The sequence below is a fragment of the Sprattus sprattus genome (assembly GCF_963457725.1).
Source record: "Sprattus sprattus genome assembly, chromosome: 20".
In the NCBI taxonomy this organism is placed as follows: domain Eukaryota; kingdom Metazoa; phylum Chordata; class Actinopteri; order Clupeiformes; family Clupeidae; genus Sprattus; species Sprattus sprattus.
In genome coordinates, this window is record NC_137918.1 from 22,249,795 (window position 1) to 22,259,794 (window position 10,000).

General features: G+C 40.2%; 1 protein-coding gene across 1 annotated transcript in view; it reads right to left on the minus strand.

The window, feature by feature from the left end:
- Window positions 1-4,774: 4,774 nt before the first annotated feature.
- Window positions 4,775-10,000, minus strand: part of sh3gl2a (SH3 domain containing GRB2 like 2a, endophilin A1) — a gene marked incomplete at both ends in the record, with an annotated part of 32,349 nt that continues 27,123 nt past the window's right edge. Inside the window, 6 exons of the mRNA XM_080859400.1 lie at window positions 4,775-4,971; window positions 5,725-5,849; window positions 6,285-6,388; window positions 7,070-7,228; window positions 8,832-8,965; window positions 9,546-9,689. Coding sequence (XP_080715526.1) covers window positions 4,775-4,971; window positions 5,725-5,849; window positions 6,285-6,388; window positions 7,070-7,228; window positions 8,832-8,965; window positions 9,546-9,689 — 863 coding nt within the window. The remainder of the gene's footprint in view (window positions 4,972-5,724; window positions 5,850-6,284; window positions 6,389-7,069; window positions 7,229-8,831; window positions 8,966-9,545; window positions 9,690-10,000) is intronic.

Below are 10,000 nucleotides of genomic sequence, written 5' to 3' on the forward strand. Positions count from 1 at the left end.
CGTATGAGACATTTGTTTCAGTTCTTCCCATGTAGGTAGACCATATACTGCTACATATCCAAGTATCCTATAATCCCCAAAAAATAATCCATCTCTGGATGCCATAATACTGAAGGATTTAAGATTCTATAGTAAACATAGTTACAGTGCTTCCAAAGCTTGCCCTGTGGTGTTATTCCTAGGCTTCAAAGTGGCAAAGTGAAGCAATATTGTTCTTCCTAGGCTTTGGTCTTATTCTTCCAACTGATTTTTGATCATAATTCATCTTGAACCGCTTAACATAGAAACTTAATTCAAACTTAATTTCGTAGGACGTGTAAATTGCACTTCAGCTATGTTTTCATTTTTCAAAACGTTATACTTTTTAAAATACTTAAGTTGAAAAGAATGGTGAAATCTTAGTAACTTCAACATTCCATAACTGTCAATTGTCAACAGTGAACTGTCACTCACTGACTCCATCTATCTATCTATCTATCTATCTATATCTTAAATCTAACTTCCTCCCATGTTGAATTTCTCTCTTCTTCACTATCTTTCTCTCACACTTTCAATCCATCCACCCATCCATCCAACCATCCATCCTTTATATACAGTCCCCTCCACAATTATTGGCACCCTTGGCAAAGATGTGTAAAACGAATTTAGATATTCACCGTTTGGTGAATTAACTCAATCTCACGCTGAAAAAATTAGAAAAATCCAACTGCAGTCTTTCATGAATAAATAATGATTTTTAAAATAAAAATCAGATGGGCCACAATCCTGGAAAAATCTTATTCCCTGCTCTGTTTTTCCAATCTAATAAGATGTCATAGGAGAAGACTCAGTCCTGTTGTATTGGCAGTATTAAATGCAGGGGTTCCAATAATTGTTGCACATGCAGTTTTGTTGAAAATAATTATTTCTCAGAATAAATTAACTTAATTTAAAGGTTGGATTTTTATTATTATTTTAGTGTGAGAATAAGCTAATTCACCAAAAGGTGATCTTTTCAATACAACCTTTTTCTGATTTTGACATGGGGTGCCAATAGTTGTGAAGAGTCTCTTTATGGTCTCAGTATTTCTTTCTCTTTACTTTAATACGTAACGTCTCAATCTGTTTCATTTATTTCTCTTTCTCTCTCTCTCTATTCCATCTCTTTAATTTCTTTGTTTTCTCTTTCTCTCTTTAACGTATTGACTCTCACTCACTGGTTTTCTATCTATTTGTATTTATTTACATCTCTCTTCTTTACTTGTCTTTATCAAGGACACTCCATACATTCTCACTTTCTTTTATACATTGGATTTGCCACTTCATATTGTGTTTTATTAAATACATTCATGCATTGGTCTATTTGCATACCTTTTAATCTCATGAATTTGGTTGTTTTTGTTGTCCAAGGCTACCAATCAATCAATCAATCAATCAATCAATCAGTCAGTCAGTCAGTCAATCTAGAATATATTTATATTATATTATTTTATTAATCTCATAGAGTAAAGTGCTATTAGTACAGGCTAAGTAAAGTAACATCAATATCTCTCGCTCTTCTTTCTTTCTGCATTCAATATGTTTTTAAATTCCTAATCTATAGCTTTGTAGGTAACTGCTACTCATTTTCAATAACAGCACATTACAAACTACCGCTAACAAAGGTAAATAAACAATACAACTAAGCAAATGAACCATACAAAGAAAAATAGCAAAATGTTAGAACTTTTTGCATCTCTCCTGTCTGTCTCAATGTGCATGCATTGAGATGTGTTAAAAATATTATTATTATTATTTGTATTTTTTTTTTTTTTTACATTTTCCTTCGGGAAATGCAAATATTTATGAATGGAATTTAAAGCTAAGTTTTGGCACATTAACAAACATTCTACTTCCTATAAAAACAGGAGTCTCACCTGTCTGGTGCCGTTCACGGACAGTCAGTCCTGTGTGCTGGTGAGCTGAGCTGTGCCAGGTCACCTGTGCCAGTCACCTGTGCCAGCAGTGTGTGCCCACTGAGACACCAGTAGCCTACCGTCATCCCCTCACCCACAGAGGACTCACCTAACACATGCCACATGACTGCAGCACCCCCTAGTGGTCGAGGTGGTCATGGAGCAACAGAACACATCATGAAAAACAAACAAAACAAAACAAAATGCAAACGGATTCAATGAACTGTGTCTTAGTATTTATTTAAGTTACAATGAAATTACTTTTGTTGTTTTTACACATCAAGCATGTCATCTAATTCTGGAAGAAAATCAAAAAAAGAAAAAGAAGATTCCAAAGACAACAAATCCCTTCTTTAAACATTTCACTATACATACGGAGTGTCTACCTTTGTGTGTGACTGTGTGTGTATATATATATATATATATATATAGAGAGAGATTTATATATATATGTTTTATCTATACCCATATACTGTACTTTTGTCACTATTACAAAAATAAGATACAATACTGTTAATGCATGACTAACATACACACAAGAGGAACACAAAGCACAGTAAAGCTGTCCTCATTGAGGTCAAAGATACAATTTGTTTAAAAAGAAAAGAATAAATAATAATGAAGGACATTAAACGTTTCTTTTAAGAAATGGAAGGACCCAGCCAGTGAAAGCTATATCCCCGGACATTCGGCCAAAGAATTGTGCTTTTTGAAACACTACAAAATATAAATGGATTGATTGAAGTTGGGGGCTTTTTCGGTTGGTTGAATGCCTACATGCCTACTCCACATCAGCATTCTCAGTCAGACTCCTTTACCTTTCATCATTTCCTCTCCAAAGACACATTTGTGATAATTACAATGAAACACAAAAAAAATGCACTGAAACATTAAAAATATACCCTTCATTTATATATATATATATGTATATATATATAAACAAACATTTACCCCAAGGTGACAATAAATGACACCTCACCCATACACACAACGTGGTCATGCTGTATGTAGCATTATTCATTTATTAATTCAAAAGTGAATGATATTACTGGCTCAGTTACATGCATTTTCCAGATCCGTATATACCATATATATATATATATATATATATATATAGATATATATCCCTGCCTTTGTCAAATGCCTCCCGGTTTACCACTGAGATCCATCTGTAAAGGACAAACGCAAGCTCAGTCATCTTGGACACAGATCCGGTGATGTGATGATCAACCAACAGCACACTTTCTCCTAAAATGGATTCTACCTGGCTGTGTTTGAGTTGCAGCATGTTGCATGCTCTTTCAACATTGCAATGCACACACCCCAAGCATGAAGAAGTGACTGATCCGTGTATGATGTGGCTGAGTGACACAGTGACAGAATGAGAGAGTTTTAGAGGTGAGACGCCTGTTGGTGTTAGAAAGCTAACTACTTCTGCTGTGGCACATGCTGAAATTCTATTATTTATTTTTTTGCAGCAGGGTCAAAACGCTCTATATTTCAACTGGGGCCTCCGCTCATTTGGAGAAAAAACTATCAAAAAACCTTTTGTTTTTTAAGGGGTTCTACTATGAAACTACACAACTGATCTGGGATCTGAGATAAAATCTGAACCAGCAAAGAAGCTCACGAGTATACAGTTTGTTGACTCTGAAACACAATATTTCTCTATTGGTTATAGCACAACACAAATACCATTTCTACACTTATTTTGACATCATTAAAGTTAGAACACTGATTAACTTTTTTTTCATATATTTTTCATTGTTTTGTAGGAAAGTAAGTTCCAAGTTTCGCTTACATCACTCAAACAGACTCCACATGATCTTGAATTTGTTCCTATAGACATTTAATCACCAATTGTATAGTTACTGGCTCTGACAAAACAGATGAACAGTTTGAATGGAATGAAACTACAACAGTATCAGTTGTATCAGAGGACATCATGAACACACCATACTGCCAGACCCAGAGTATTCATCTCAGCCATTACCAGTACCGGGCAACTCTGCTTCTTGCAGTCCAAATGTGTCTGGTGGTGAATAATACCATGTGGATGGAGGACAGTGACAGACACAAGCGGATGAACAACGCGGTGAGGTTAAATGTATGTGAAATGCTTAAATATGTTTTTCCCCCTGTGCAGATTATCTGAAGCATGCGAGAGGAAGAAGTCTAAACTAGAATTGTCTTTTACTTCAGCTCAGTGCTTGATCGAATCAGCTAGAAAAAACCCCATTGAAGGAAAACATGCTTAAACTATATACGTGTATTTTCTCTAAAAGATAAGAAAACCAAGTAAGCTTTTGGGGATCAGAACTAGTTGCGTTTTTATATACTAGCAAGGTGCAGAGACAGAGTAAATTCCGTCCGTGATGTTGCCATGGAAACAGGCAAAACAAAGCCAAAAACAAGCCGGGCGAGACAGGGACGGGAACTGCAGACGTTTGGGGAAACTCATCAAACCCAACCAAATCTCATCCCCCTCCTTCTCTAGACAAAACAAAACAAACAAACAGGCAAACAAACAAACAACCCCCCCCAAAAAGCTAGTTATAGTGATCTGGACTTGATGGTGTTCATGTTTACATCCTCCTTGCTGCTTTGTCTTGGGGAACTCTTCATATTGTCCTTATTGTGCACTTGATGGCATGGCGCTGTGCTGCGGCAGCTGCTTTTTGTTATTTTTCTTCCCCTCCGCTTTGTGTTGTTGTTTGTCGTCTTTGTCATCATCCTCTTCTCCTTCTGTGAAAGATGGGGTCACCAGAGATGGTCTGATCAGCAGGAGCAAGGGGTTTGCAGGGAGAGGTTAGGGGCGGCGCGGCGGGGCGGGGCGGGGCTTATTGGGGCAGGGCCACCAGGACATCCACGTAGTTGACGGGGAAGAAGCCGGAGCGGCCCTGGATCATGCCCTCGTACCAGTTGTCGTCGATCTTATTGGTCAGAGTGATGATGTCGGCCTCCTTGAAGCCCAGCTCCCCCTCGTTCTCTGGGTCGAAGTCATACAGAGCCCGGGCGCAAGGCTGATCCATAGGAGCTGTTGACACAGTGAGAAGGAGAGAGAGAGACGAGGGGGATGGAAGGGAGCAGAGAGGAGAGACAGAGAGGAGAGGAGAGGAGAGGAGAGGAGAGGAGAGGAGAGGAGAGACAGAGAGGAGAGGAGAGGAGAGGAATAGAACAGAAGTAGACTGATTATAATACAACCCAAAAACACAAAAAAGAAAGAGAGAAGTCCTATCAATGTCCAGTAGATCAGGCTAATCAAATATAGCCTGGCCATTACCAGCCTGTGACTCCATTTCATTCCGTCTTTCAGTCCGGGCCAACCCAATGCATTTTGGTTTCCGAGATGGGCGGGTGCTTATCTTGAGGTTTAAAATCATTGGAGTTCCCTTAACCAATCAGCAACGTTTAGTAAGCATTCGGTAGATTAAACTCTTCCCAAAGCCAGTTGGGAGAAGAGCTACGACGTCCTTTCCAATCATAAAACTTACAAGAAAATACTCTTGTTCTCCTTTTAATTTTCTGATGTTCTCGAGAGTTGAGACAACTTTTCCGATAGCTTTTCGTGTCTTTTCCACCAAGGCGAGTTTTGCGTCACAGCTCTGAACTGTTCGCTGATTGGTCCTGCAAAATTTTGAGTTCTGGAGACGATTGTCAATGGGGTTGGGTCAGACTGAGTATGAGCTTGAAATCAATTCAGGCGGAAATACGTAGGCTGGTGTCACCAGGCTAAATCAAATACCCTAAGCTGCTTGAAACTGCTCTACAGGAGCCGTGCTCTACTCACCTGGAGACCTGGATGGGCCGGGGTGGCCGATGCCTCCGTTGTGATTCTCATTGAATGTGAAGTCCATGGAAGTGCGTGGCTTGGGAACAAACTCCTTCTTAGGCTTGGTAGAGGACTCCCTTATTCTATAGCACAAGCACACGGTCAAGACATCGTCAGAGAGTGAATTTGACAAGATAGTTGACACGTACTCACACACTGTCAGTTAGCATGTATGATCTATAAATATATACGGTACCCAGTCAAAAGTTTGGACACAGCTTTAGTTTTTTTGAGAAGTGTTTTCTTTACTTTTGTTCATTTCTACATGGTAGATAACACTTTTTTTGTTTAGTACATCATTCCATATGTGTTCTTTCATAGTTAAAATGTCTTGATCTACAATGTAGGAAATAATAAAAGTAAAGAAAACACTTTTCAAAAAAAATTAAAAGGTGTGTCCAAACTTTTGACTGGTACTGTATATCATATCAAAAGTTACAAAAAGACATCTTATGAATTGTTTAGTCCACAAGCATGTTTTGGTTAGACATTGCTGTGGAACCTTCTGTGCTACTGACCTCTCATCCATCTTGCTGGAGAGCCGCTCCAGGATCTCAGTAGACTGTCTATGGTAGTCCACCTGCGCCTGCACCAGCGAGGCCAGCTGGCTCACCTGTTCTATTTGCTACGGACACACAAGAGGGACACAGGGACCACTGTTACATACAGCATGGCAGCAGCGTCAGAGACAGATCCTGCACTGAGCAACCATCCGGAGACTTCCACGTTAGAAGACTATTAACATGACCCGGATGTGAAAGCAGTGGCTGTCCTGTTCTCTGTTGAAGCAGATGAGATGACAACGTTTCTGCATTATGCTGATGATGCCATTTAGGAAGTGTTTTCACTGCTGTTAAACAGTTGAGGGGCATTCTACTCTCAATGCCACACATTCCATGACAATGACACCTCAAAGTGTTTTTTCGGAGAAAGGGGTGCCGACTTTTACAAGTCTCACATCAAGACCATCAAAATGAGTCAGGTGTGTGCTTAGTGACATGGGTTGAAAGGGGGTAGTCAAGGTGACGAGAGATGACAGAACGGACTGGATTATACAACACCAATGTTGAACTGGGGCCACTGGTGGAGAGGTATAAAATGACAATATTACCATTGGCTGCCGGGAGGGGTGTGATAGTAGTGAGAGAAAAACAGAGAGAGAAGGAGAGAATAACCAACACACACAGGGACAGACAGACAAATGGACATGCGATGCGATGGGTCTTCGTGGTGGCAGACAGGGGGGGCACGTCATGGGAAGGTTGGCCTAGGTAGGGGAAAACAACAAATGGATAATCCTTACGTCACTCTCCAGCAGGTTAAACATGCTCAGCTCCGCGACCTCTTTGGAGTCGTCGAACTTCTCCAGCGCTTGTTTGATCTCGTCGTCGGTCACCTTGCCCTGGCGCTTCTTCTTGTAGTCGAAGTCCAGGCGGCGGCCCTCCAGCTTCTTCAGGTGATGCTGATGGAGGAAAGACAAGAGTGGATGAGACACACAGGCAGAGGGTGAGCTGAGGCAGAGAGGGTAGGGTAGGGATAGAGACTATCGTTGGGATTATGGGGCAGATTTATGCAGAAAGGCGGTAATTCTGGGCAAATAAGTGCCATAGGAATTCTAGTAGATGATAATGTTAACTCAACTCGTTTTTCACCTAACGTTCAGCACTTTAAGAATGGCGTATCTACAAATGCATATGCAATTAGGTGAAAGCGCTAAATATGAGTCTGCTACCCAATTCTTTGTATTACACAAGAGCTCCACCAGTAAATTGTGCTTTTTATCATCAACAAAGGCTTGCCGTGGCATGGCGTGCAAAACGTAAGTAGTTCTAGCCCCTAATGTTAAGTGTCTTCAATGGTGACAAAGTCATGCCCAATAAAACAACATTAACATAAACAAATGAACAAGCAAATAGATCCATAAATAGAGAGAGAGTAGGTAACAGGCAAAGTCCACCCATGCCTTCATCATTTTACAACATTCTCTTTACAGCTGACCACAGAATGTCCCATATGTTATTTTTGGTGATTACTCTTCCAAAACTGACGTAATCTTATAGATCGTCCTTCAACTGCAATGGGAGAGGTAGTCTAAACTCTCTCCTGTCGTAAGGAAAGTAATCACTTCAAAGAATCCTACTGCTGCAAATGTTATAAGATGAGTATTGATTGAGCTTTCCGGCAGAGCGGCTAGTTGGTCCAATGACTTTTATTAACTCAATGCATCAGAGCGGTTCTAATATTGACCGGGAGCTCGAGGCTGATGGTGAGTCACTATGCAAATGAGACTCCTTAAGAAGCACTTCTGCCAGATGGAAACTCCATGTGCATTTAATCTTGTCTGCAGAAAAGGTTCTTTTGCATACTGGCTCAGCTCAGCCCCACCCTGCCTGCTACAAAGCTGGGCTCATGGATCCTCTCCCTGGATCAAATGTCACCTCAGTAGTATGGAGGGTATCAGGCGTGACTGCTAAATGACATTTAAATGATCATCATCATTCATTTCATAATCTGGGGCTTCAGAATATGCAAGGCGGCAAACCGACAGACTTTTAAAGATAGAGTCTACAATTCAGTAACATAGAAGGGAGGAGTGATCAAATATCAACAACATTTCGCCAGAATTGCGAACTGTATCTTTAAGACGGTCAGATCAAACAATGGATCAGACGCCAATTCAATGAAAATAGGAGATGCTTAACACTCTAAGGTCCAAGGCCTTTTAGACTTTTCTAAGTTGTCTGACTTGCCTTGATGTTTTTGTACATTTTGCTTAACTAAAAACATTGATGCACAAATGGAATATATGATTCTATTCTAGAAGACCTCATCAATAATATTAGAAAAGGGTTCAATGTTTCCGTGGTTGTTCTTTTTATGTCTCTAAGACGAAAACTCAAAAATAAAAATATCCCGGACGAGGGATATAGACCTTTTAGTGTTAAATACTGTAGATGAATTAGCAGTATGCAAGGCAGCTTGTAAACATCTAAGCAGTGGAACATTTTGAATGCAGTAGTGACCGACCAAGCATGCCCCTCTCCTAGAAGAGAAAAGGATCTCACCGCAATTTCCTTGAGGTCTTTGTCATGCAGGATCTGAAGCGGGTCAATGAAGTTCTGCTTGACCTCTATGTCCAGAGCGTCCTTCACCTCCCCCAGTTCACGCATGGTCTCTCCCACGTCCATGAGGGCCAGGCCTGCAAACACACACACACACACACACACACACACACACACACACACACACACACACACACACACACACACACACACACACACACACACACACACACACACACACACACACACACACACACACACACACGTGACAAGCCTCAGCATTTACACTGCTTTAAGATACAATTTCATTTCAGGTCAATTCAAGTATCTAGTTATTTCTACTATTTCTACTAATAGGTTAAAATTGTGCATATTAATGAAATTCATTCTTATAAAAGCATCTTAGAGAAAATGCTCAATATTGTATGAATATCCATCACGGTAAACACCAGCTCTCTGATCAGCATCACAACAATGCTTCCACCCAAGAGAGTGACGGTGGGGAGGGTATTAGAACAATAACCGTACAGAACGCTGTGCTGCTGTGTTGTGTCCGTGTGATTGTCTGTTTTCTTTTGTGTTTGTGCTTTGTTACAATGTAACAATTTTCTATTTGTAGAAAACATGGATACCTACTGTATGTCATTGTTATGTTGCATTGTGTGTCAAAATGAAAAAAATGTGAATTACAATTTTTTTTTTTTTTTTTAAACGTACCGAAGTTGGATTCCTCCCCAAGCTCCCTCCCAAACTTCTGCATGGAGTCCCCCAGCAGAGTCTCAGTCTGGGTGTAGCCCGGGCCCTTCTCCTGGCCCCGCATCTTAGACATGGAACTGATCATGCTCATCTTGGCTCGAGTCGCTGCGGACACAGAATCAGAATCAGAACAAGAATCAGAAAGGTTTTTACTGCCAAGTAGGTTTTCACCTACCAGCAAATTTTTGTTGGACGTTGGTGCAAACAATTAACATCCACAATAAACAATACACATATTAAGTTATTATACACATATTAAGTTATTAAACATAGGAAAAACGTAATATAAAATATATTTTAAAAATGTACAGAATATGTTAAATGGAAAATGCAGGAGTGTGCAAAGCAAAGCAGCCATCACACCCCCCACTCCTGAACATGCAGGGGGTCACTCAAGAGTTCTCTCTCTCTCTCTG